We start from the raw sequence: 27,811 nt of genomic DNA on the forward strand, positions 1-27,811 counted from the left end.
GATGACTCGACAGAGTAGAAATGCAGGAATCCTAGGCTTTGTCCCAGCCCTACTGCTGAGGAGTTGTGTAAACTTAAGTGAGTAATTTCAGTATGATTCCTTTCATTCACTCACCCATTCAATAAATACTTTTTATTAGGAACACAATAGGCATATCAAATATGTGTTTCCAGCTATAAACACCACACACACACACAGTGTGCATACACATTGCGATCTGATATGCCCCCTAAGGGCCTCCTAGAAATCACTGGTTTGGCACTATTACATGAGCGAGGGGTCCCCTAGAAATGGGTGGAAGGGTGAGGCACACACAGTTCCTAGGAAAGGGCAATAGCTGGGAGGAGAAAGACTCAGGTCCAAGGCCACGGCCTCCCTCCTATTAGCCACATGTCAGCAACACCCCAGAAGTGCAGGCAGGGCCGGCGAACATTTACAAGCCTCCTTTTGTAAACCACTGCCTAGAAATTCTATTAAAAGTAATTAGTTCATTAAGACCCCTGTGGTACACCGCTGAGGAACTCTCCTGGGGTCTGTTCTTTCCAGTCGGCCCTGGGATCAGATGTAGGTGACCCAGGCCTGCTGTTCCAGGAGCCTCTTTGAGCTAAATTGGGCTGGCCTGGCTCTGCAGCCAGCCCTTCCTGCTCTGTTTGGACTGGGTGGGGGAGCCCTCATTGACCCCATCCCTTTTTGGATCCCTGAGTCTTTTAACACATCACTCAGCCCCTCATTCGGTCAGTCATTCAATCACTTAACAAACACACTGGGAGCCCCCCATGACCAGCATGGCCATGGGAACTGGGAACCAGACCACAGGGAGACAGGCAGATAGGGCCCCGCGGTGTCACAGGTGGTAGGCTAACACACATACAGACCAGGCGGGGTTGTGCTGCCTGGGGTGGGAGCATGCAAAATTGGGAAAGGCCTCCTGGGAGACTCGACTCCGGCTGAGCTGGGAAAGGAGTGGCTTCTTCACGGTCAGGGGGAGGCCGGGGGCACATGGACATGCCCTGCAGAGGCAGCTGTGGCAGCGAAGGCACAAGACATAAGGCTTTAGGCATGTTCACACATCCCTACACAGTGGGGTCTGATCAGGGACAATGTAGGGGCAGGTGCTGGACCGGGGACCAAGCCGGGGTCAGTGAGCAGGCCCCACCTGTAGCGCCTGGGGGCTGTGCCCCTTGCTGCTTCCCAGCTGTTCAGCCAAACCTTGTATTTACCAAATGACTTCAGGCCCTGACCTCCCCCAGGTCCTTGGACTCTCCCGGTTGGAGGAAACCGGGTCTCACCTGCCGGCCCTGGCGCTCCAGGACTGCCGGCTCCTGGCCAAGCCCAGCGTGGCCCCAAGTGGGCCAGGGCATGCAGCCCCGTGTTGTGGCCTGAGAGGGCAGGCACTGGTAGGTGGAGGGCACAGAAGAGAGGCTCCACATAGGAATACATGCTGAGAAGGTGCAGGCCTCAGCTGTCCAGGGTTTGCAGAAAGGACCCTGTGAGGAGGTGGTGGGTGTAAAGTCACAAAGAGGAAGGCCATCTGTGGGGGAAGGGTATATGGAGGGGGGTATGGGGGTGAGGTGCTGGGGTGCCTTGGGGAGGGTATAGGGTCCGATGCAGAGGGGAAGCACCCATTGTGTGCAGCACACCCTCCCCTATAGCCCTGAGAAGAGGTATTGGCTGCTCCACTTTTACTTGATGGGAAGCTGAAGCTCAGAGGAGCTGAGTCTCTTGCCCAAGGTGACGGATAATGCCACCTTCCCCCTCTCCCACTTCCCTGGGTGCTTAGAGCAAGCAGGTTCCTCCAAGGGCGGGACCCTTGGGTAGCCCACGCGACAGAAGCAAAAGTGGTTGCCCTGAATGTGGGCTGCGGCTTGTGTGGATCATGTAACTACCACATGCCAAGTACTTCCAAGTACCAGCTTTGAATGCCTTCTCTCATTAACTTCTAACAACCCCGTACCTTAGGTATCATTGCACCCATTTTATAAACGAGGACCCCAGATCAGAAAGGTTGAGTAACTTGCCTGGGTCACGTAGGTGGAGTGCCAGCGCCTCGTGCTGTCTGATTGTCTCAGCTCTGGGCTGGCTGCCACCACTCCCCTGCATCAGCGACTGTGACTTCTCTGTTGTAGCCAGAGGCATTCAGGGTTAAGAAAGTCAATCTGGCCCAGCGGTGTGGCTCCGTGGTTGAGCGTCGACCTATGAACCAGGAGGTCATGGTTGATTCCTGATCAGGGCACATGCCTGGGTTGTGGGCTCAATCTCAGTGTAGGGCGTGCAGGAGGCAGCGATAAATGATTCTCTTTCATCATTGATGTTTCTCTCTCTCTCTCTCTCTCTCTCCCCCCACTTCCTATTAACAGTAATTAAAAAAAAAAACAAAAACAGCCAGTAAATCTGCAGCTAAAAAGGTATGTTTGGTGCAAAGGCCTACTACTCCCACCAGTCATCCCTGCACCAGTAGATAGCTGGACACTGTCTATACTGAACACCAGGCTGCAACAGGAGGCAGGAACAATGACGGGTTTCTGTCCTCCGGCGTCCACAGTCTGGTGGCAGTGTGCTTGGGGCCATGGGAGCCCAGAGCAGGGGCCTGCTCTGTCCCTGGTGCTCAGCCAGCGCCCCCTGAAGGAGACAGCAGTCCCCCATGAGGGTGGTGGGAGGCAGGGAGTACCACTGGCATTTCAATAATGAGCAGACCAAGCCCCAGCAGGTCCAGTTACACATGCAGGACTGCTGCTGGCATGACCAGTGTTTGGAGAAGTGACTTGAACTCATGTAGGAGCTGTCTGTGCGGGGTGGGGAGCAGGACCTGGATGGAGCCCCGAGAGCATGTGCTGGGAAATGAAGCTCCATTCTGATTCCAGTGCCCTTCCTCTCTGTCCTCTTTTCTACTCGGCCGGGGGGGTGGGGTGGGGGGGGGGGGAATCTTCCCATTCTCCTCTTCTAAGAAAAGTAATAACATACCATAATTCACATGGTGTGATTTAATCAGAAAGCCCTTGACTCTTGCCCCCGTTTGTAAAAACTGTGATCTCCAGTTTCTTCACCTCTCCTGTGAGCTTCTGTTTTCTCACACATACTAGTAGAATGGGGATCACACTAACCTATTGCACAGATTATTGTTAAGCACTAAAGCTTGCAGAAATGTTTTATTGGCTCGTTAGAACACAAGGTGCCCACTCTCCCCCTACAATTGCACAAGGATGATGCTTAACCGAAAAGAAAGCATCAGTTGGGCATTCCAATGCCAATAAGAGCACCTGAGGCCGGCAGGCAGGTGTACTGCTTCCCAGCCTCCCCTCACCCTGGAGCATCTGCTCACTTCCTGGCCAGACTAGATTGCCAGCCCCCGGGTTTTGCATGCCTATCCGCAGAGCTCTGGGTGGAGGTGAAGAGGCTTTGGTTTGCAGCATTTGCTATTTCTATGGTGTACATGCTCCCACCATGGACAATTTCAAGCTACCAATGTGACATTAACCATCTTGCAAAACTCCTGAAGGTTTATGTTGGTTTCATGCCCAGCTGATGCGGCTCAGCGGCTGAGCATCAACTTATGAACCAGGAGGTCCTGGTTCGATCGATGATTCTCTTTCATCATTTGTGTTTCTCTCCCTCTCTCTTCCTCTCTGAAATCAATTTTTAAAAAAATTTTCAGTTGGCTTTCACAGGCCAGAACCAGGGAGCTCCGAGCAGTCATTTAGCAGTCACACTCTGCCTTAGTCCATCCAGTCTCTCCCTGTTCCTGCTCTTCAGGCTGTACTTCCAGGTAACCACCCCCAAATTCACCATAAGTCACCATACCCCCCGCCCCAGACCTTATGGACAGCTGCTGGGCCTTTCCCTTTGAACCCCAGTTCCTGAGCAAGGGTGTGTCTGGCTAGAAAAGGAAGTCTACTAGTATTTGGAGATGAACACATTCTCCAGACCTGGAGGAAATGCGGAGTTTGCTGAATTGGCCCCCAGGAGCTAAATAAAGGAGTCACCATCCTCCCGAGACTAGTTCTGCTCTCTTACCCCTCCCTCTTCTGAGCCCCAGCAACAGCCTTTCAGCCAGGCCCCTTGGGGTCCTAGAGTGTGGCCACCTCTGATTACACTTTATTCTGAGCTCTCCTCTCTAACCAGAAAGGCCTCCCCAACCTTCCCCGAAGCCCTGCCTGGAAAGGGGAGATGAGAGGAGGTGGAGCCCCTGAGCCCTGTCTCCTCGCTCACCTTCAAGTGCACGAGGAAATTCTCCCTGAGTGGGCAGAGCGGGGCACCAGCCTAGCCTGTATTTCACCCCTGAATGGCCTCGCTGTAGGAAAAGAAGCACATCCTGGAAATCTCGTGGTCAATTACAACACCACCCTCCACCCTTGGAGCACTTCAGAGCTTCCAAAGCCCTTTTCCCCACGATGCATCATCGGATCCACGCCCCACCCCAACTCTCTGCGGGAAATAGTGGTCATTAAAGCACCCTCCTGGCGTCTGAGCCTTCCGGTGTTGGAAGGGACTTCAGATGCCACCTAACCCGCCACCCACCTAGAAAGCTTCCTCACCCTCCACGGGGGCCCAGCTGATCAGCCATCTCTGCATGGCCTTAGAGTAGTGGAAACTCACCCCCCTGGAGGCAGCCTATTCTGCCTTGGAGAGCTAGGCGGTGGAAACTTACCTGGGGTGAGCCCAGATCTGTCTCCACGTTAGATAGATCTAATGCCCTGTTTGTAATTTGATCCTTCGGGGCATACAGGACAGAATTGAATCTTTCTTTCAGAGGACTCAGAGGGGCTTTCACGTCTCTCCATCGTCCCCCTCTTAACATTCCAGATTCCTTCCCATAGTCCCATAGCCCTCATGAGTGAGGGTCCCCCTAGAAATGGGTGGAAGGGTGAGGCACACGCAGTTCCTAGGAAAGTGCAATAGCTGGGAGGAGAAAGACTCAGGTCCAAGGCCACGGCCTCCCTCCTATTAGCCACATGTCAGCAACACCCCAGAAGTGCAGGCAGGGCCAGCGAACATTTACAAGCCTCCTTTTGTGCAGGGTCCCTTCCCCGGTCGACGCTCCTCTAAACGTACCTCCTGCCCCTGTCCCAACACCGTGGGTGGCACTGGAGGCTTTGTGCGGACTGGGCCTCTGAGTGCAGCGTTAGCTGAGGCTGGTTTTCGCGTTTGTTTGTTCAACAGACATATTACACTTCGGACATAATGAGCCTGCTGTCAACAAAAACTGCCGCTGATCTGTGTCTCCCCTCTTCAGCACTTAAATTATTGATTTTTTTTTTTTTTGGCCGAAGTGCTAAACGTGTTAAGTACCGACTTATTAGATGAAAATGAATCTTGCTAGACTCAGAGTGTTGCCAACATCTATAAAGATCTTTTGGATCAGTTTCCTGTCACCCATGTTTGTTAAGCATTTCGAGAGACATCCTCTAAGTCGGGAGAGAGTCCTGAAGAGGAGGGCCAGGCAGAAAGGATATTCCCTCTCCTGGAAGCCTTCCTCACGCTGACACCTACCCTGCAGTTGTCGTCCTTTGGGGGAAGCTGACTAATTCTCACAACTGTCCACCCAGCACGTCTCTCCATGTTTCCCACAAGGATATCTGGGAGGTACCAGGCTGAGGTCACTTACACCGTCCATGTCTACCACATCTGCCCCATCTGCCAGCTTAGAAGGTGTGTTAAATCCAGAAGCTGAGCCTCATTATAGCAGGCACTCGGCCCTGTGACCCCAGTGCCCAGCACAGTGCCCAGTACACAGCAGGGAACGGAGTAGCATTTGGAGAAATAATCCGTTACATTTGTGAATGAAAGAAACTGGTTACTGTGGACATTAGCAATATTTAGTATTTCTGATTCCACCTTCTTTCTCTTTTAAATATTGGAACAGTTGTTTCTACTTTCTTCCTTATCACATCTCTTTAATACTCACGAATCCCAAAAGGGCACCAATGTGCTGACTGATAAGATAATAGGAGGGTGAGAGAGTTTAAGGGATTTGTCCAAGGCCAAAAGCTAATAACAGAAGGCAGTAGGGCTCCAGGTACCCTGATGGCTGTCTAGCCTCTTGTGCACTGGGTTTGGGAAAGTTCCCCCAGCTTGGCCAACAATAGCAAAGCTATTTCATCCCAACAAAAAATGATGGGGACACCGTATAGTAAAGCAGATATAGTCCTTTCATAGTCTCAATCTCATTCACTACCCTCATTCATTAATTCAGTTCATTGGTTCAACAAATATTTATTGAGCCTCTACTAGTGCCACGCAATTCGGAGCGCTAGGAATATAACTGAATCCAGTCCTTTTGAGCTTGAATTTTAGTTGGGGGCAGTAGAAATTTAAGCAAGTAGACATGTAGTACATGTCATGATAAGGGCTATGAAATAAGGCAGAAGAAGGGCGTTATAAGTGGCGAAGGGGCTCTTTACTCTGAAGATGTGATGTCTGAGCAGAGACTTAAATGGAGAGAACGAGATAGGAGATGTCTTGGGGATATCGACACCAGCAATACTGTGCTGTGTTTGTGGAAGTACAATACGTTTTCTTCCAGAAAGCAGGGACCTAGATCATATGATAAACTTTTAAGCTATAAAATACCTGCTGCTTTCGAGGTGGATTCATTCATTTACCCTCTCATTTATTTTCTCTACAAACACTAAGCGTCTACTGTGTGTCGGGATGGGTGCTGGGGGTGAGGGTGTGGGCGAAGCTTTAGTGCAGGAGGCAGACAAGTCTATGAGCCCAACGGCACCGGGGCAGCGCTGTCTCAGTGCGACAGACAGGCGAGGCATGTCACCATTCGTGACATTTGAGGGATCCCTCTGACTAAAGGAAATATAACATAAAAGCATTATCTTCTGTAGTGATGGTTATCAGAAGTTTTAAAGCCATTTAAGCATTTCTTCAAATGAAATCTTATACAGGAAATTCAATATATAATATTAAAAGGAGTTTCTCTGATTATAAAAAATATATATATTAAGGCCCTAGAGCAGCGGTTCTCAACCTGTGGGCTGCGACCCCTTTGGTGGTCGAACGACCCTTTCACAGGGGTCATCTAAGACCATCCTGCATATCAGATATTTACATTATGATTCATAACAGTAGCAACATTACAGTTACGAAGTAGCAACAAAAATAATTTTATGGTTGGTCACAACATGAGGAACTGTATTTAAAGGGCCAGAAGGTTGAGAACCACTGCCCTAGCGGCACCTTTAAAGCATGTAACAGGATGAAAACAACTGCTCTAACTAAATATTTGTGAGGGTTAAGAACAGAAGCCTGTGCAGTGTTGCTAAAACCCACTTATCTTCAAGTGCCCAGGTCAACCAAATCTGGGGACCATTCAGTTTTCAATCAAAACCATTAAAACAGTTACCTCTGGCTTGCGTTCCATGGAATAGACCTGCCCAAATGAGAACAACTCAGCTACTGGTATTTTTTCCTCCTCTTCAAGTTATCAAACTTAACACTGCCCAGTACATCCCAGATGACTCATCGGCACAATTTAAAGGGCTCATCATTTTTTTTTTCCTGCTTCTGGACAGAGGTCACCACCTTAGTTTGCATTAAGAATTATCTCTTTCTTTAAAAAAATATATTTTTATTGATTTCAGAGAGGAAGCGAGAGGGAAAGAGAGAAATGTCAATGATGAGAGAGAATCATAGATCAGCCATCTCGTACACACCCCCAACTGGGGATCGAGCCCGCAGCCCAGGAATGTGCCCTGACTGGGAATCAAACCGTGACCTCCTGGTTCATAGGTCAGGAGCCACACTGACCAGGCAACAGTCATCTCTTTTAAAGTGTGCTGTGCACCACCTGGTTTTGAATGTCCCTGTATTGTTGTCTGGAACATTCTCATTTGAAGAAAGACCTGCTTTCTCCCGACTGTAGCACATATACAAACGGACACGCATTATACATGCACAGTTCCCTTCCACACACACTGTTATACACACACACACACACACACACACACACACACACACACACCCCACACCACAGGCAAGGCAGCCCCAGCCATTCCACCAGGTGTCCTGGCCACACTAACCGCCACCTCCTCTTTCTTCTCTCTGCAGATGACGGCAACTGCTCAGACACCCTCTAAGGCCCAGGCTGTCCATATCTCCGCACCCACTGCTGCTGCCAGCACTCCTGTGCCCAGTGCCCCCATTGACCCCCAGGCCCAGCTGGAGGCTGACAAGCGAGCTGTGTACAGGTAGGAGACACCTCAGCTGTGCTGAGAAGGCCCAGCCAGCCTCAGGCCCGAGCTGTGAGAGATGAGACTGCAAGCCAGTGGGTGGGCTCATCAAAGACAATGACCAGCAACTGCTCCCTTCTCAGCTTCTCTCTCAGATCAATCCGGAGATCCCTCAGCTGGCCACTGGGGGTTGGCGCTAGCACCCTGGAATTGTCTAGTGAGGGATAAGAGGGCCTGGGCAGTATCTTCTAGGGGGAGCCCTTCTTCATCCCAGTTGGGGAGATGAGCCCCAATGAGCCAGAAACCCTCCACTCAGCAACCAGGCAGCTGCCTGGGGACTGCTGTCTGCCTCGTCTCACTGTTGCCTTTACTCCAGCAAGAGCTCTGCGCATCTATCACACCGTCTACCTGGTCTGATGCGAGCTTTAGTGTGCCTGATAGTCATTGGAGAGCTTGTTAAATGCATGTTGTGGGCTCCATGCTTAGACATGCTGAGTCTGTAGGTCAGGCTATAGCAACATGAACTTGTGAAAGCATGCCTGGTGACTCCAATGCAGCTGTTCCTTGAACCACATTTTGATTCATGGTCATCTTGGGTTTTTAGCAGCAGGTGTGTGTGCAGCTGTGTAGGTCCTGGCACCTCCCCCAGGTGGGGGCAGAGAGCAGGAACTCGTTCCATCTTGCTCTGCACCAGCCCATGCACCAGGGTGGGCCCAGAATGGTCCAGAGGGCGGAGGAGCTCGGGGAAGTTCCTGTTTACATCTGTGACTGGGAAGAAGCTGGCATCATCTGAGAGCGGGACTGAATGAGGCTCCAGCAGGGACTGAACTCTCATTCGTCCACTAAGAGAAGATGCCTGGGCCACACTCAGTTCTGAGGCTGGACCCTGGCTCACGTTCGCCGTGTGAGCGTAGGCATTCAGGTGCATCAGTGAGTCGGCTTACCTCTGGCTGGGCACACACTGCAGCAGGTGCTAATGTCAGTAACATGTGCGATGGGCCACCCAGGGTGGAGAGGAAGAAGATTGATTCCCTCTTCCTCACTCCCCACCCCCCAGATGACAGTGCCTTTATGGTAATGGTGGCGATTATTGCTGTTATTATCATTATCATTGGCATTATTTTTAGTTACTCAGATGAGCTGACGGCCTCTAATGCTAACAGTGGGGAGTCCAGAACAGTGGGCTCTGATCCATAGATCCTGGCACAGGGGTGCTTGCCAGGCCTGAGGAAAGATACATCACAGGGCCTGCCTGCCCACCCCAATGCAAGGCCCAGCCCGGCTGCCTGCAGGCAGGAAACTCCACCTCGGACCCCAAAGTACACCAGGATCTGGCCACAGTCCCTGTTAGACTCTAGGGGACAAGCCAGCCTCCCCCATCATGGGACTCGGCACTCCTGTCATCCCTGCCCTCCTTCCCATCACACTCTTATTGAACCCCTGCTATTATATGTGCTGGACTCTTGGGGAAAGAGGAAACCCCTAAAAAGATAAGTACATGGGCTGTTCTCTGTCTACCCCGAAAAGAAACCAACACGGTGGTCAGAGCTTTAACAGTAGAGGCTCCACAGAGAGAATGTATGAGTTTGATCTTAAAGGCCAGTAAGAGAGCTCACGGGAGGAGCAGCGAGTGGAGTAGGACCTGCAGGCAGGGTAGACCTGATGTGTTCTGGGAATGCCAGGAGCCAGAGCTGGGAGTGGAGACGCGGCTTCATCGCCACCCGTAAATTAACTGTGTGGTGGCTGGTGCCCTGCGTGGTGTGAGAAGGGAGAGGAGAATATCATGGCCTCCGTAACTGCCTGGTGGCCCGATGACGGGGGGTACAGCCACAATGCTCCATGGATCACTGCTGCTCCAAGGACGGGCACAGCAAGCAGCGTGGCGGCACCTGGGAGCTGATTAGAAATGCAGAATCTCAGCTCCCCCAGACCTCAGGATGCACGATCTGCACTTTAACAAGACCCCAGGTGATGCACATGCCCACTCAAGACTGATCCTGGGCACCTTCCCAGAGCCCTGGGGCTGGGCCCTGTACTGAGCTCAGATTCAAGTCTGGAGGGATCCCCAGATTAGGGGTACACTTGCCTCTGAGCTTTAGTTTCTCGGCAGGGCCTCATCAGCAGGTATAATAAGGGTTCACGAGACAGCCATGTGAGTACCTGGCACCACGTCTGGCTCAAACCATAGCGGTCCCCTGGCTACCAACTGCTCCATGGGCTCCATAGCCCTTCACAGGACCCCAGGCTCCTTCCCCTTGCCCCTCACCCCCACCCCCAGGCAGGCTGCAGGAGAACAGCCACCCCCCTTGTGGGAACTGCCCATCAGGATGTCACTCCTTCCTGTTCCCATTCCCACCCAATCTTCACCTCTCCCTCAGGCTGGCCACCCCACAGCCCTTGGTGTTTGCCCAGGTTATCTCTGCAGGTGGCCCCCCAACTGCCCAGCAAACATGGTGACCCCGCATCTCAGGTCATCAACACCCCCAGCTTCTCCGCTCTGCAGCCCTTCCTGCCGGCCCCCTGCCCCAGGTTGTCTCTCACACCACACCTCTCCCATTAGTACCAGCTGCCCTCTCTACAGCCCTCCTGCATGACTGGGAGGGAACTCAGCCTCCAGGAGGGTCGGGTGATTTTAATTAGATTTGCCTGCCTGGGGCAGTCCGGCTGCTCTGAAGCACTTCAGGGAGTTGGCATTTCATGTCAGTAAATGTAATGAGACCCTTTTGACTGAGATTAGTGCCCGCACTGACTTTTGGGAGCCCCCACCACAGCCCCTCTCAAAACCACAGGTGAAGAAAGAGTAGAGAAGTCCCCGGCCCCTGCAGGGCCACAGAGGGGCAGTGGGACAAAGGGAGGCGCACCTGTGAGGGAGGGAGCCTGCCAGTCCCCTAAGGTTTGCAAGGTTGTGTTTGTGTATGAGGATGTGTTCATGAAGTGTACTGGTTCCCTCTGATATGGACTGTGTGTGTGTGTGTGTGTGTGTGTGTGTGTGTGTAGTTGGGGAGGCCAGGTCTGTCTTTAATTGGATCAGACCAGAGCATCATCTGGGCTAATCAGCCAGGCAGCCAGGAGTCCCGCTCAGATTAATGACCGCAGTCTAATCTGAGCAGACCTGGTGATTGGCTGCGCATCGTGGGTAATTGTGTTTGTGGCCCGGGAACAGTACTGGGGGGGCGGGGGGTCCTGAGAAGGAGGAGGCCCCGAACAGTGGGGACCGCAGGCTTGGACCCACTCAGTTCTCTCCTTCCTCAGCCCCCACCGAAACCCCAGGATTTTCCCGCAAGAAGTTAAAGTGTAGCTTGAGCCGTGGCCCCGTGTCTGTGCTGGCGGACAGACGGACGGGTGTTGTCTGGGACCTGGCAGTGAGGTTGCCGGCAGCACAGAGAAGGGCCAAAAGGGGAGGTTAATTCAGCTTCCACACTCCCTCCTCCCCTCCAGTCTCCTTCCTTTCCCTTTGAAGTGAGTTGGTTCCCATGGAAACGATGATGTCCTGGGGAGCAGAAGAGAGGCAGGGAGCTGGCCTGGCCAGGTGCAGTGGAGGAGGAGGCCGGCTTTGCTGAGACTGCTCAGGAGGCACTGTGGTTCTCACCCCTAAGGCTGAAAACCTCTCTGAGAACCCACGAAGTGGCCGGCCTGGCGCTGAAAAAGTGGCCTGTTATTGATGGGAAATGCTGCGTGGAGGTGTGAGCACCGAGAAAATAGCAGGCAGTGTGCTTTGCTTCTCCATTAAAAACGCTCGAGAATTGAGCTGCGGGTCAGACGGACAGGGTGAGTGGCTGCTGCACCCTATACAGTTGACCCTTGAACAACACGGGTCTAGGGGTGCTGACCCCGAGGCAGTAAAAAACCCAACTATAACTTTGACTCCCCCAAAACTTAACGACAGTGGGCCCTTTGCATCCACAGATTCAACCAGCTGCGGAGAGAAAGCAGTCTATTTGATCCACAGTTGGAGGACACAGGTCGGTAATGTAAAAATGCTGTTTATTTGATCCGCAGTTGGTTGAATCTCGGATAAGAAACCCGTGGATACAGAGGGCCATATATTTATTGGGAAAAATCCATGTATAATGGGGCCCACACATTTCAAACTCATGTGGTTTAAGAGTCAACTGTATTTTTCCTTTGTGGCATTACTCACAATGGAATTGACGGTGTTAACATCATTTCTGTTTTTCCCACTAGATCAGTGATGGCGAACCTCTGACACGCGTATCAGAGGTGACACATGAACTCATTTTTTTGGTTGATTTTTCTTTGTTAAATGGCATTTAAATATATAAAATAAATATCAAAAAATATTAATCTTTGTTTTACTATGGTTGCAAATATCAAAAAATTTCTATATGTGACACGGCACCAGAGTTAAGTTAGGGTTTTTTCAAAATGCTGACACGCCGAGCTCAAAAGGTTCGCCATCACTGCACTAGATTGTTAACTCCGCGAGGGCAAGGTCTGTGTCTGCATCTTTCATTGATTTATCCCAAGCGCAATACCTAATACCTTAGAGCAGCGGTTCTCAACCCCTGGTTCGCGACCCCTTTGGGGGTCGAACAACCCTTTCATAGGGGTCGCCTAAGACCATCGGAAAACACATAAAATTACATATTGTTTTTGTGATTCATCACTATGCTTTAATTATGTTCAATTTGTAACAATAAAAATACATCCTGCATATCAGATATTTACATGACGATCCATAACAGTAGCAAAATTACAGTGATGAAGTAGCAACGAAAATAATTTTATGGTTGGGGGTCACCACAACATGAGGAACTGTCTTAAAGGGTCGCGGCATTAGGAAGGTTGAGAACCACTGCCTTAGAGTCAGCCGTCTAGCTGATGTACTAGATCAGTGCTTACTGAATGGACTCACTAACCAGGCTAGGCAGTTACCCCTATGTACACCATGGTTCTAGGTTGTCGTGCTGGCAAACTGGCCCTAGGGGACAAGGGAAGAGGAGAACCCTGATTTGTAGCATTGGTTGATTTCCAGTATAAACGCTCCCACCCTGGTCCATTTCAAGTTCCAATGTGATGCTGCTAAACAGAGTTGGGAGAAGATGCACCCTGGCTCTCGCCAGGCTAAAGTAAAAACTCACACAGGTGCCCAAGTCCCAGGCACACAGTCTCTGCTCTAAACAGCTCAGCACGTCTCACCACCGCTTCTTCGGAGAGATTTTCTTCGTATCTGTAGTCACGAGCCTACATTCCTTGGTCTTCACTGTTTTGTCTGGTCTACTCTTGGGTCCTAAGTTTGAAATGTTCTCTCTTTAAAAATTAATACTTCGAACAGTGCCTGGCACAGAGTGGGTGCTTTATAAGAATTTGCAATTGTGCTTTTTCTTCTTAACCCCAAGGCAGGGAATTTTCTCCCTTGTAGATTGTACTCAACATTGTCAATCTGTTTGAGTGAAGCCCCACCATCACCCCCAACTTCCCCACCTTCTCCAATTCCAATCCTCTCCTGCTTTATCCATTGACAGCCTTCTTCCTGGCAGCCCCAGAAATCCTGCCAGGCGTCAAATCATTCTCCTGCCTCTTTATTTTCTCTGCTTTCAGAGTTATGACCTTTCCACAGAGCACTGCCAGTTCTTCACATCACTCTCCTCTCACAAACCACAAACTCGGACCTTCTCCCTTCGTGTGTGACCTGCTGTCCCGTTCTAGTTCAATAAAAGCAACAGACATTTCCAAGCCCTGTTTATATCACTCATGTTCCTGTCTCATCCAAATTGGGTCCCTCTAGAGTCCACACTCATTTGGGAAAAGTTCAGAACAGGGCAGTGGGCAGTGTTCCCTAGCAACCCTCCTTCTGAATGAAGGTCACTGACGTTCTAAGCTTGATCTTGATAGTCCTATAGCTCGAGGTGCAAATGTAGCAGAGTGGCCGTGCTGGGCAGCCGGGCGAGATCTAGAAATAGACTTGGTGATAACTAGCTTCATCACCTTGAGCATGTTAATCTCTCTGAGCCTCTGGTTTCTTAACTGGAAAAAGAACATAGTAATAGCTAGATTAAAATGAGATCTTATTTGATAATACCGGACCCACAGACCAGTGGGTAGACTGGGGTGGGGGTATTTTAAGTAAGGGCCAGCTTGCCTCCCAATGGCCAGTGGGTGTCCCTGTGGCCTGTCTGAGCTGTGAAGGGTCTAGTGTATTCAGGGAGGTGGAATCCAGGGTCAGGATCATGGCTTTGGACTTAGATTGACACGGTTTATCTTCTGGCTTCACTGCTAGCCTGGTTTCCTCATCTGTACAGTGGGGCTAAAAATAGTGCTATCTCTTCAACAGGATTGTCGTGGGGATTAAATGAGGTAATGCATGGAGATAGCTTGGTACAGAACCTGGCACATGAAGCACTCTGCAGGCATCAGCCACTGGCAGAGTAAATGATGAGAGGTGAGGCAGCAAGAGGAGGCAGGAAAGGACTCCCAGTAGGAGGCTCTTCCCACTGCAATTCAAACAAACGTGTACCGAGCTCTGCTGTGTAGCAAGCCTCACGTTAGATTCCAAGAGGGGTTCAGAATAAGGAAGACTTCAGTCCGCGGAGTGGGAGGAAGACAACATAGAAAGTAGTGTCACATAAACTTGGACATGGAATAGGCTCAGAAAAGTATTTGTGGAATTGACTGCAAGCTGCTGGCCGTGGTGCAGTGTGGGAGAGTTGCACTGCTTTTCCTAAGGGAGGGAAACCCACCGGAAATGATAGCCCAGCTGCCCTTCCCGGGCAGGGCTGGAAGACAGGGTGGGAGGAACCCCGAGTTTGGGGCTGGTCCTGCTGTGACTGTCCTCGTGAACAGCAGCCCGGCCAGGATCCTGGGAACTGGTACTTCCTAATGAAGTGTCTTTGAGGGAACTCTTCCACCTTGTGACCAAAAGGTGTTCTGGCTCCAGGGAGCTGACCCTGGGCCTTAACCCTCCGCCTTTCCTGGCATTGGGCTTGGCCATCCCTGGAACGGCTGGGCGAGGGGCCTGAGGATGGTGGGGGAGGAGTTCAGCCATTCCAAGGAGTTTAGATGCTCTGGACTAGGTGCTGGGTATCAAAGCTCCAGGCTGCATCCGTCCTGGGCTTTGTGGGCGGGGCTCTCAGACACTCCTGGCGTTTGAAGCAAGTGGCCTCAGAGCTAGCATCCCAGCTGTTGACTGTAGTCAGGGCGTGAACCCACTGGAGCTGTAATCTAAGAGTAAACCATGCTTCATTCTCCTTGGCACCAGAACAAGCCTGTTTCCCGCCTTCCTAAAGGCATTTGCAGACCCTGCCCCAAGCCCCGCCTCCGTACATCCTGCTGGCGGGTGCAGAGGCTGCAGCTGCTGGGCCCAGGAAGCAGGTGTGCTCAGAGGCGGCGGGTCCTGCTGCTCCCACAGCTCACCGCCTGGCCTAGGCAGAGCTGAGAGTCCGGGTACCTGTGAAGACAAGGCCCACCAACACGAGATGCCGAACCTGGAGTGCCAATGACTTGCCCTCAGAGGTCATGTTAGGCTTGAAGGAGACAATGAATGCTAACAGTGCCAGTGCTTGGCATGTAGAGGCTCAGAGTGAAGGATGGCTTCATTGGCGAGGAGTTACAGTACTAGACTGGATCTGCCCCATTACCAGAGGGAAGTCAACCAGCAGCCGGGTCTCCCGCTAGTGCGATGGGGTGGGTGGGTGGGGTGGAAGGAGAACAACAAGCAAAGCCTGGGGGTTCAGGTGGCCGATGATTTCTCACCAGTCTTGCCCTTCTTTTAACCATAGCACCACACTCTGATTTTCCCAGCACTGGTTCATTTTGTGGTCAGATGTAAAGATTATAAGACTAAGACTTCAGTCTAACTTCTGACTCTACCATTGGGCAAACCATTGAACCTCTTTAGATAAGCTTTCCTCCCACACCAGGTGGGTGTCAGATGAGAAAATGTAAGGTCTATAAAGATGTTAAAGCCCGGGCCCTGGCCGGCTGGCTCATTTAGTTGGAGCATCCTCCCGTGCACCAAAAAAGGGTTGTGGGTTTGATTCCCAGTCAGGGCACATGCCCGGGTTGCAGGCTTGATCCCCAGTGGACGGCGTGCAGGAGGCAGCCCATCAATGATTCTCTCTCATCATTGATGTTTCTATATCTCTTTCCCTCTCCCTTCCTCTGAAATCAATAAAAACATATAAAAAAATAAAAGTAACAAATAAATAAATGGTAAAGTCCTGTCCAAAACAGAGTACTACTAGGAGAGCAGGTTCTTTTGGAAACTGGTTTGATGAGCAGAGATTCTCTTGCGCTGCGGGAGTCCTGCTTCTTGAAGGGACAACATGGCAGTTCTGTTCTGAGACCCTAGGACACATGTGACTCAAGGACAGTAGAGGAAAAAAGGGAGGAGGATGAAGTGAGTCCAATAATCGTTCAAAAACAGTACATGGACAGGGGAAGAGCACAACATTTGGAGTTTGGATACCCAGATTTAAATTTCAACTCAGTCACTCACTAGCTTGATGTAATTATTTAACCCATGGCACCTCAGTTTGCTAATCAGTAAAATGGGAATAATAAGAATATTGGGTGTTTAAATGCAATAAGCACATGGAAAGGCACTTTGTAACTCAGAGTGCCTGCCAGCGACCAGGGCACCGTGGACAGAGCTCCCCTTTCCACGCCGTCCTTTCCCCCGAAGTGCTCTCTCTCTCTCTTAGGGACTGGTGGCATCTCTGGTGACTTGGATAGGAGCTCTGACTGGCTCACACTAGCTGCCTACCCTCAGGGAAGATACTTTCTGTGCCTCCATTATCTCTCCTTAAAATGTGGGGGCTGGTCATCAAAAAATCAGGAGACGGGAAGTGCTGGCGTGGATGTGGAGAAAGGGACCCTCCTGCACTGTCAGTGAGATTGTAAAGTGGTGCAGCCACTGTGGAAAACTGTGTGGAGGATCCTCAAAAAAGTAAACTATCATATGATCCAGCAATTCCACTGCTGGGTATATGTCAAAGGAAACAAAAAATTAACTCAAAAAGCTATCCGCACCCCTGTGTTCATAAGAGCATTTTTTACAATAGCCGAGACATGGAAGCAATATGTATGAACATTATTCAGCCATAAAATTAGGTAAACCTACTATTTACAACCACATGGACAGAACTTGAGGGCATTGTTCTATGTGAAATGAGTCAGAAAGAAAAAGACAAATACTGTTTGATCTCACTTACCAGTGGATTCTAAAAAAATACCAGCAACCAACAAATCAGACTCCTAGATAAAGAGATCAGACTTGTGGTTCCCAGGAGCAGGAGGGAAAATTGGAGGAAGGTGGTCAAAGGTGAAAAGGTTCCAGTTATAAGATAAATAAGAACCAGGATGTAACGTACAGCAGGATGACTATAGCCGCATTGCTGTGTGATACACAGGAAAGTTGCTAAGAAAGTAAATCCTGAGTTCTCATCGCAAAGAGCATTTCCCCCATTTTTCTTGTCTTTTCATTATATTTCTATGAGGAGATGGATGTTAGCTGAGCCGACTGTGCTAGTCATTTCATAATATATGTAGGTCAAGCCATCATGATGTGCACCTTAGACTTATACAGTGAGGTGTGTCAACTATTTCTCAATAAAACTGAAAAAAAAAAATGAAGGGGCTGGACATGAGATCCTACCAGGTCTCAGGTTTTAGGTTCTTGGTATTCTTGTCCTTGAAGACTAGCCTTAACATTATCCCTTTGTTGAGATTTCACATTTTTTAAAATGTGCCAGGAGGGAGGGGTGTGTGTGTGTGAGTGTGTGTGTGAAGGGAGCGGGCAGAGCCCACTGTGGCCAGCCCTGGGCCACACTTGCCGGGAATAGAGCTGTCCACCACCTGGGGAGGAGCGACAGTTGGGGCCCTGGGACCCCAGCCGATGCAATTCCAATTTAGCAACAAGAAGTCCTCTCCAAGACAACCCAGGCTAACACCGCCCACTGGGCAGGACTAAAAATACACCCGCACGGTGTCAGCGTCACACCTGAAGTAAAAATACATCCACAGGAGCTGCTGGCTTGCTCCCCCACCCCACTCCGCTCTCTCCATCTGGTGCCTTTGAGCGCGAGGAGTGGAGGGCTGGGCAGGCACCGCCTCCACATCACCCCCTCCCTCCAAGACCCTGCCAGCCCACCCCCCCACACACACCCCAGCAGAGCCCAAAGCAGGCAAATCTTTTTGTAGTAACTGTGGCTAGAAACTGCCAGATGGCAGTATCTGATCCCAGTACCCCAGCAGGAATGGATTCTGAGCCGGAAAGAAGTTCCGGACTGTGTCTTGGAACCTTCATTCTCGCAGTCGGGGCTTCTTTATTCACTCACTCATTCCCATGCATCGATTCACCGAATAGTTACTGAGCCTCTGCTGTGTGCCAGGCACTGTGCCTGACCCCTGGATATTCAAAAAGAGGACGGGCATGGCCCGGAGGAGCTCAGCATGCAGTGAGGAAGACAGATCTGTGCACACAGCTACAGCCAGTAGAATGTGTCCCAAGGGAAATAAAAATGAATGCTGACTGGCAGTGCTGTTCTGGTTAAAAAAGGAGGGTCTGAGTTTCTGATCAATTGCACGTGGCCTCTGTTCCCCTCTCTGTACCTCTATTTGAGTTGGCATGTGGGCTTGTCCCTGCCACGTGAGTCAACGGAGGTGGGAATATAAATTGATTGGAGCGGACGGTGTCAGTGTTGCTCTGAATCAAAAAGGTGCCCACACACTTCCTCTTCCAGGGAAAAGAAGCAGCTTGCTAAGCGTCAGGCACTCCACATGCTTCTTCCCCGAACCCTTACAGGTACCTGCGTGGTGGTGGTGTCCCTGCTTTAGAAAGAAGGAAAGGGAGCCCTCGCCGGTTTGGCTCAGTGGATAGAGTGTCGGCCCGTGGACTGAAGGGTCCTGGGTTCAATGCTGGTCAGTTGCAGGCTCGATCTCTGGCTCTGGTCCGGGTGCGTGTGGGAGGCAACCGATTGCTGTGTCCTTCTCACATCAATGTTTTTCTCTCTGTCTCTACCCCTCCCTTCCACTCTCTCTGAAAATCAATGGGAAAAATATCCTCAGGTGAAGATTAACAACAGAAAAAGGAACCTGAGACTCAGAGAAACTCAGTAACTTGCCCCTCAGTCACACAGTTATGTGACCCCAAAGTCTAGACTCGTTTCAGGGCTCCCAGCTTCTCGCCCTAAAGGAGGAGGCGGTCCGGGTGGAAACCCTGAAGCACCCCTGATGGTTCAGAGGAGGTAGCGCTTCCTCTGGCTGGAGACGCCCTCCAGGTGCCTGCGCAGCCGGGATGGCACTCAGAGCTGGATTCTCAGATGACTGGAAGGACAGGTAGAGACCCAGGGGCAGGCAGCTGAGGCGGAAGGACCAGCAGGAGCCCCAGGAGTCTGGTTGCCTGAGCTGGTGAAGGGGGATTGTGCAGATACGGGGCCGGGGGCCACCTGCTCTCTGTCCATCCACCGCGTCCTGGGAGTCTGTTGAGGGGACACACTGAAAATGAGGCCACACTGTGAATGCCGCGTGTTCGTCTGAGGGTGCTTATTGATTCCCTCAGCCTCCAGGAGAAACATGGCGACAGTTCTCACAGTGAATACTTGTAAGGGGCCTCTGGCAGTGGAGAGATGCCCAGGAAAGGGGCAGCAGGCCGCCCTGGAAACTGGCTCTGGGGCATTGCCTCTGATTCTGGGATCCCAGTGACCTCTGACCTTGGGCTCTAGAAAAAGACGATCAGGGTTCCAGCCCTTGAGCCCAGTTTCCAGTTGGTGGCCCTTTGGCAGCTGGAGACCTCCACGTGCGTCAGTGCAGACTCGGTCGGGAGCTGGAGAGCCGCCGGCCTGGTTGCTGCTTGCCCGCTCCTGCCACCTCAGCAGCCAGCAGACTGATGTCCTCTGTGGTAGTCGGGCCCAGACCTTGTCTGGTCCCCCTGAAATTTCCACCCAGAAATGTGGCTCTCCTATCATACAGTCCACGCTCTGGACCACCGTCTACCCTCATCCCAGCCTGGAAGGGCTGAGGGGCTGTACCCTCAATGGAAGAAGCAACCAGGGCCCAGGGAGGGGTCAGCGCTGCCCTGGCGTCCCCTGTCTGCCTCTTCCCCAGCCGATGAGTCTGGGCTGGGAGATGAGGTGCAGGACAGCCTGGGGCTCCAAGGTCAGTCCCAGGGGGAGAAGGTGGACAGCCAGGCAAGCTGCCACACACTTGGCTGGACCCATAATTGAGGTCTGCAGTCCCGGCCAAGGTCACGAGGGAAGGGATGGCTGAGAGGCTCCGGAGTGATGGAGTGGCATGACTGTGAATCACAAGGTTTATCACCCAGAAAGAGAACCAGCACTAATGTCTCCCGCATGCGGCCAGCCCTGCCCCCAGCCTGCAGCGCTGTTTCCGTCCACATATCCCTTCTCCATCCCTGTCTCTCGTATTCTTTGCATCCTAGCCTCTCTAAAGCTCTGTGTTTTTGCCTTCTTTTTTTTTCTTTCTTGCATTCCTTCTTTTTTCCTGCCTCTGCTTCTCTGTCTCTGATCCTCTATGCAGGAAGAAATGTTTAAAAGCAATTTAACCTTGGTGGTCCGAGGAGGAAGGAAGGGAAGGAGAAAAGGGTCCTCTTGCCTTTTCTTGAGTCCTTTTAACAAAAGGAAATAAGCCTCACCCTAACAGGGGAATTAAGTCAGGGATGAGGATGAGAATTACCAGGAAGTCATGGTTTCCATCCCAGGGGTCTTTGAAAATGTTAGGGTTAAGAGCAGTTTAGGTTAAGAACACCTGTCAGGAGGTGGGGAGAGCTAAAGGGGGCTGTGCTGAAGCCCACGTGCTCATGGATGCGCTCAGAAGCCTTACCAGTGTGCGTGCACGTGTGTGCATCTGTGTGAGGGCATGTGTGTGTATGTGTGTATGTGTGTGTGTGAGTGTGACACCTTGCGCTGAAGGAAAACTGGGGTTCAGCAAGGGGTCCCTGCCTCTCTGCTGCTAACAGAGAGGGTGACACTCACCTCCACTGGGGCTTCAGCCCAAATCCTGCCCAATTTGGGGGCCAGGGTGTCGGGGGCTGCTCCTCTACCTCCTGGCCCCAAACTGGGCATTGCAGGCCGGTGAATTGGGGTGATGTAAAAAACACAAAGGCAGAAATGTCAGAGGTAATTAAACCAAACGATGGCTTAAACCCCTGTAGAAATCAACGTATCGGGTTTAATCACTGCTGCAGCCAGCGCAGGGCTGCGAGGCTGCGAGAGGCCGCTTCCCTGGATTGTTAACAGGAAGTGCGTATCTTGAGCTTGATTTTGGTTCAGATGCTCCTGGGAGAGGTGATGAGGGTGGGGTGGGGGTGGGGACTTGAAAAAGAAAAAAGAAATAATAAAATGTTATTTGAGATCATCTCTTCTTGCCCGCCCTGGAGCCATGCAGCTCCCTGCTTGGGGCTCGGCCCCCCCTCCCGGCGCCCAGGAGCGGGCACAGTGCTGAGTGTGCTAAATTAGGCCATTAGAGAAATTCATTTCTCTTTATTAGTCTGTGTCAAATCCTTTTTATTAGTGGCTGGAAACGACCTCTCTTCCTCAGTGAAATGTCATGCAGGTTCCCTCCTTCTATTTGTTCTGCACTGACGAGGCTCAAGCTCTCCCTGAATTGAGCGGTGAGATTTATTTCCTCCAAATTTTGAACGGCTTAAGAGAGATTGGGGTGGAGGGGGCGGTCAGGCGGAGGCGACAGGGAGAAGAGGGGAGAGAGCAGCGAGAGCAGGTGAGCTCCTCTGGAGGTCAGGTGTCCTCTGGAAATAAAATCCAGCGGCCATCTCTCACATCTTGTTCCTCATCTTCCGGGCCTGGGACCGAGTTTCCAGGTCCCTACTTCTATCTCTCTGATGGGGGAGATCTGGACAGCAACACCAGGACACACTGAAGCTCAGGGGCCATATCCCGTGTCTCCCTGGAAACCCTTCTTCCCCTTCCATGCCTGCACACACAGGGACATTCATGTCCCTGCTGACCAAGACACCCAGCTCTCGGGGTTCCTGCCCTAGTCACCCCATCCTGTCCCTCCCCATGCCTGCATTAGGGCTGCCAGCCTCATCTCCAGCCGCAGGCAGTGATGTTGGGGGGTAGCTTAGAAATTCAGGCCCACCCTTAGTTGGACAGCTGTAGGCTGGGCAGCTGGGGAGGGGCTGGGCTCTGGGCTGGGAACAGCCTTGGAAAAGCCTAGTGACTGCAGCCACAGACCCTGCTGAGTCACTGGGAAGCTGATCTGGTTCTCAGGGGTGATGCAGTGTCTCAGCGGTCCCTATGCTTGAGGTAGCAGGGGACAGTCTGGATTTACAGAGGGATCCAGATAGATAGAGCAGGGGAGCCACAGGCAGCCCCTACCCTGGTGTAGTGATGTGAAACCTGTGGCTGAGCTCAGATGCCATCTGATCTCCTGGGCTCAAGGACCTGGGGGAGAGGTAGGTGGAAACCAGCAAGGAGCCTGAGAGGGTGGGGTGTGAGAAGGGAGGGTTTGGAGCTGAGAGTTTGGCTCTGGTCAGGAGAGACTGGAGAGAAGCAGCCATGCCAGCCTCCGGGAGCCTGCTCTGTGCTCCGTGGCCCTCATTAATTTGGGGGGGATGGGAAGTATGTTTCCTTCTTCTGAGAGATAGCAGGAGCCCCTAGAAAACACCCCCAAATATGCCCCCCACACACATTCTGGGGAGATCTGATGCCTGGAAGTGAGAGGTTTATGAAAAGGATCTGTGCGGTGGCCCAGTGTACATGACAAGGCCTCCAGCCGCCCCCGTACCTGCACTCCATCCAAGGCCCAGCTCTATCTGAGACTGTGATCTGAGTCCTGTTCACCTCTCCAACCTCACCTCCCTCAACCCCCTCCTGACTATCCTGCTCCAGCCACATCGTCTGGATGTTGTTACCAGGCTCATTCCTATCTCAGGCGCTTTGCTTTTTCTGCCGAAAGCCTCTCCCTCTGATTTTTGCATGACTGCCTCCTCATCATTCAGGCTTCATTTAAATGTCGCCTCCTCAGAGGGGCCCTCCCTGATCACTCTCCTCCATGCAGGGGCAAGGACAGTGGCAGAGGGGACCACCCTCCCATCCCCATCCCAACTCTAGTGCAAGTATGTGAGGGATGCAATCACCAGCAGATCCCTCTTTCCCTACCCCACACGCTATTCATGCTGTGTACACAGAATACTGAATCCCCGCCCAGATCACACACACAACACATGGCACATACACACACACTGCCCACAATGTAGGGCTCATGCACACTCCATTCACCAAACACAAAATCTGCACCCCAACTTGAAACACACAACCCACATGCATACGTACTGTATACATCCCACACTGTGTGTGCACACAATGCAAACACGCAAGAGCACATGTACACAACACTCCCACTGGCCTCGATGACAGGTGCACACACACACGTGCACACAGGCGCCCCGTCTTCGTTCAGCAGCTGCCCACCCCCCTCCGACGAGAGAAGGGAACCAGCGGTGACCGGCGGGGTGCACCCACCACCTGGCACAGCGCTGCGGATTATTAGTTCCTGGTAATTTAGTGCCCTTGTACAGAGTCGATTTGTGCCTTTCATTCCTAATTGATCTAGTGGCTGTTTAAATGGCAGCAGGCATCTGTTGAGAGTAGGAAGGTTCATCAGGCGCAATAATTCATAACACCGTCTGGAATTTGCCTTTCGTGTCCCTCAGCTAAAGCGCTGCGAGCTCTGCTTAAATCACAGCCGCCGCGGCTTCCTTTGGTATTCCACGCAGGGCCAGGAGAGGCTTGCATTAAACTGGGATCAGCTTAGATTAGACCATAATATGCTGCGGCATTAGTGGCTGCAAATGAAGACTTACGCTGGAGTTTAACCCTTCACCTGCTCGCTCTTTGTTTTAGCCGACGGCGAAGCGAGCCGCGGTTTTCCCTGTCGGCTTCCTGGGGGGCTGCATAGGTCTTCTAGAGATTTGGGGCCACAGATGGGCCACATTCAGATATTGACCCTTTTTTCCCTGCAGACAAAAACCCAGCCTGCAGGCCAGCTGTTGATGCATCAGCTCTGAAAACAAGGTGGGGAGGCAGTGTCCAGGGCAGGCCCTGCGAGCCAAGCAGCCCACCTGAAATGGGCCCTGACTCCTCCCCCCACTGCCCCTGAGCCCGGGGAGAACAGCCAGCATATATGGGGGGCTAAGCACCTAGAAGTATGAGAACCCCAGAGTGGACAGGCTGGGAGGGTCCCCCCACCGGCCAGCACAGTGAGGCTGGTCGTCAGTCCTCCTTGCATTGTGTTTGATCACAGTGTGCCGGGGGAGCACCGTCCAGTGTATTTTCAAGTTTTGTGCTTTCCAGTGTGGCAGCCACCAGCGACATGAGGCTGTTTAAATTAACATCAGTTAAAATTAAATAAAGTAAAAAAACTCAGTGTCCTAGGCACAAGTCATCATTTTTAACCCCCACCCAAGGATATGTGTTTATTGATTTTTAGAGAGAAACATTGATGTGAAATAGAAACATTGATCTGCGGCCTCCCATATGCGCCCCAACCATGATCGAACCCACAACCTAGGTATGTGCCCTGACCAGGAATTGAACCTGCACCTCTTTGGTATACAGGACGATGCTCCAACCAACTGAGCCACCCAGCCAGGGCAACAGTCATATTTTAAATGCCCCTTGACTTCGACTAGTTAGTGGCTCTGTGTTGGAGGGCAGACCATGTAGAACATGTCCATGTGGCAGGAATGTTACTGGACAGTGCTGGCCAGAGCATCCCCTCTCGCAGAGGCCCAGGAGCCAGGCCTGACACATGCTTCCTCCTCTCCCAGCAGGCAGAGCTTAATCAAAAAGAAAGAGATAGGTTGTATGGTCCCAGGGGACTGAGAAAGAGACCAGAGGGGGGGGGCGGTTCAGATGCTTTTCGGGGACCACCATGGGAAGGAGGGGCCTCCAGGTCCAGTGTCAACAACCCGTGCAAACATATGCACACATACTGGGAGTTAAGACATAGCCATTCACACATGCTGCAGAGAAATAAGAGTGATATGTACTTATGTGTGCACACAGGTGTGCACGCATAACATATATGCATTCAGCAAATAGTTGTTGGGGTCCACATGCCTCCTCTAGACTCCGAACTGACTGTGGTGAGTAAGGTGGGCTTGCGTCCTGCCCTTATGCAGCTCATATTCTAGTCAGGAAGGCAGGTGATAAAGCAAAGAGCTCAGGGAGCCATCAGCATAGTGTGAGGGAGGGGCAGTCAGAGGAACTTCCCAGAGAGGGTGGCGTCTTCACCAAGACCCACAGAGCCAGCGAGGTAAGCCCTCAGCTTACAGAATACATCACACACATACCACCCGCTCACTCACATGCTCCTCATTCCCTAATTCATTGTCCGTCACTGAGTATTAAGTGCCTGCTATGAGCATGCAGGGCAAGACCCTAAGGATACAAGGCTCATTAAGACAGGGACGGTCCTGGAGGACAACAGTGAGCAAATACGATGCAGATAATCAGGTGGTTACGGATGTGCTAGGTGTGGGATGATGGGAAAGTGCAGGGAGGTGATATTCCTGTGATTGGGTGTCTGGCCTGAACTGAGTCAGCGAACAGATGCAGAGCAGGTGGAGACACCTGCCCGCCATGTGCAACCAGAATTCAGGCTCACGCTCATCCCCTGTAAACACTCACAGACACACAGGCACTGCCCTCAGCTGGCTCCAGACAGCTGAGAATGGGTGTCTGACCAACCGCTAATGTTCATGGTCGGGACTTGTCTGGATGCTACCCACACTTCCTTCTTGGGTTGACCTTAAACCAGAAAGGGACACCTACTTCTCTGAAGGGTTACACCCCTCACCCTCATCAGATACCCACGCAGGTTATCTTACCAAAGAGAAAAGGCAGGCGCCGGTAGGGAGGAGATCGCCCTCTACGCCCAGGGATGGGAGACTGGGTCTTCCCAGCAGGGCGTGAACTGCTGCCATCTGGGCTGACCGTGGGGACTGGGGGCGATCTCAGGAGTGGGGGCCTTGGGAGAAGAAGTGCGGGGAGCATGGGGAAGGGGCCCTCACGGCTTCTGAGCCCAGCCGGCCGCAGGTTTCTGTGCGCATGTGTGAGCTCTTGCTGTCCCCACAGGCACCCTCTTTTCCCGCTTCTGACGCTGCTGTTTGAGAAATGTGAACAGGCCACCCAGGGCTCGGAGTGCATCACCTCCGCCAGCTTTGACGTGGACATCGAGAACTTTGTCCACCAGCAGGAGCAGGAGCACAAACCCTTCTTCAGCGATGACCCAGAACTGGACAATCTGGTAAAGACCCTCCCTCCCCACCCCGGCTAGCTTCTCCATCGCCTGTGGTCCCTCCCAGTGCCCTAGAAATGATCCTTTCATTCATTCAGCACAAGGTGTTGTGTGCCACTGTGGGCCAGGCCCTAGATGGTCCTCTAGCCACTGAGAACCATTTCTAAGGTCCCTAACCCAAGAGCTGCAGGCACAGGTCTGGCTGCCTAAGCTCTCCCCTTCTCTGGTCTCTGCCCGCTGCACACATGCATCCCCTCCAGCCTCTTGCCATGCAGCCAGGAGGAGAGGGGGGTCGTGGCACCCAGAATGCCTGGGGCAGTGGTTCTGAGGGCTGGAGTCCTGGCACGTTAGTCATTCGCCAGGCCAGTGTGCTGCAGTGTGGAGGGTGAGGGGACAGGCACATTCAAGCACATCAGCAGATGGAGAGACCTGGAGACACAGTCCTATTGAGGAGGAGGCCCGCGGATGTCCTGCCCATTTAGGGGGACGCAGGAGATCAGGCTTTCAAACCCAGTGTGTTACCCAGGTCATCACTGCAGCCTGCTGCTCTGTGCAGCCTGGACATGCCAGCAAGTGTCCGGCTCCATGCTCCCCTTGCCAACACTCCCTGTGTCTCCAGGTCTGCTCATTCACGTATTCAGAGTTCTGATTCAGTCCAGCAAACCTTGGTTAAGGGCCTGCCATGTGCCAAGCCTGCCCAGGGGAAGTGGGTGTTGTAGAAGCTGCCCCGGTGGCCCCAGCCCTCAGGTCACCGGACTGGGAGTGGTCTGGTTGGTGGAGTCGTCCTTGGACATCCCACCCCTCACGTGGTCTGATTTACCCAGATGAGTAGCCACACTCCTGGTCAATCAATTATTTTATTTTTTTCTGTGATTTAAAATATTTTAAATTACAGTTTACATTCAGTATTATTTCGTATTATTATCGGGTATACCGAATAGTGGTTAGACAACCATCTACTTTACAAAGTATCCCCCAATGATGGGTCAGTTGTTCCCATGGGGACAGTTGGAGGAGCACCTAGAGATGAAAGCCCGGAGCCGGCTTCCCTGTTCACCATCTGTGCGGCTTTGCTGACTTCACTGCTTCGAAGCTCGATTTCCTTGCCTGTAGATCCAATACACCCATCTCCAGTGACTGTAAAAAACACACGAGTGAGATGGCTTGTGGAACTAAATGGCCTTTAAGAACGCATACCATCCAGAAGGTTCGTCTCAAGTGCAGTATCCTTACGCCAAGGCGTTCTAGCCTCCCAGCCCCGCCTCCCGAAAACTTTACTTGGGGAGCCAAGCAGTGCCCTTCGCCGCCCTCTTGCAGTAGGGAGCGGGAGGAAGAGGCCAACCACAGGAGCTGTCATTAGAACAGGAATCATGTAGCCAGCGCAGCCAAGA

The 27,811-nt window shown here is 52.0% G+C and overlaps 1 protein-coding gene across 2 annotated transcripts in view; it reads left to right on the top strand.

Annotated features, from left to right (window-relative positions):
• The window catches only part of PKNOX2 (PBX/knotted 1 homeobox 2), a 231,400-nt gene that overhangs the window by 158,662 nt on the left and 44,927 nt on the right, over window positions 1–27,811 (top strand). For both annotated transcript variants that reach the window (XM_081114134.1, XM_081114135.1), the window contains exons 4-5: window positions 8,056–8,195; window positions 26,258–26,429. In XM_081114134.1, the coding sequence (XP_080970260.1) occupies window positions 8,056–8,195; window positions 26,258–26,429 (312 nt within the window). The remainder of the gene's footprint in view (window positions 1–8,055; window positions 8,196–26,257; window positions 26,430–27,811) is intronic.

This window comes from Myotis nattereri (assembly GCF_964212035.1).
Source record: "Myotis nattereri genome assembly, chromosome: 19".
Taxonomy (NCBI): Eukaryota; Metazoa; Chordata; class Mammalia; order Chiroptera; family Vespertilionidae; genus Myotis; species Myotis nattereri.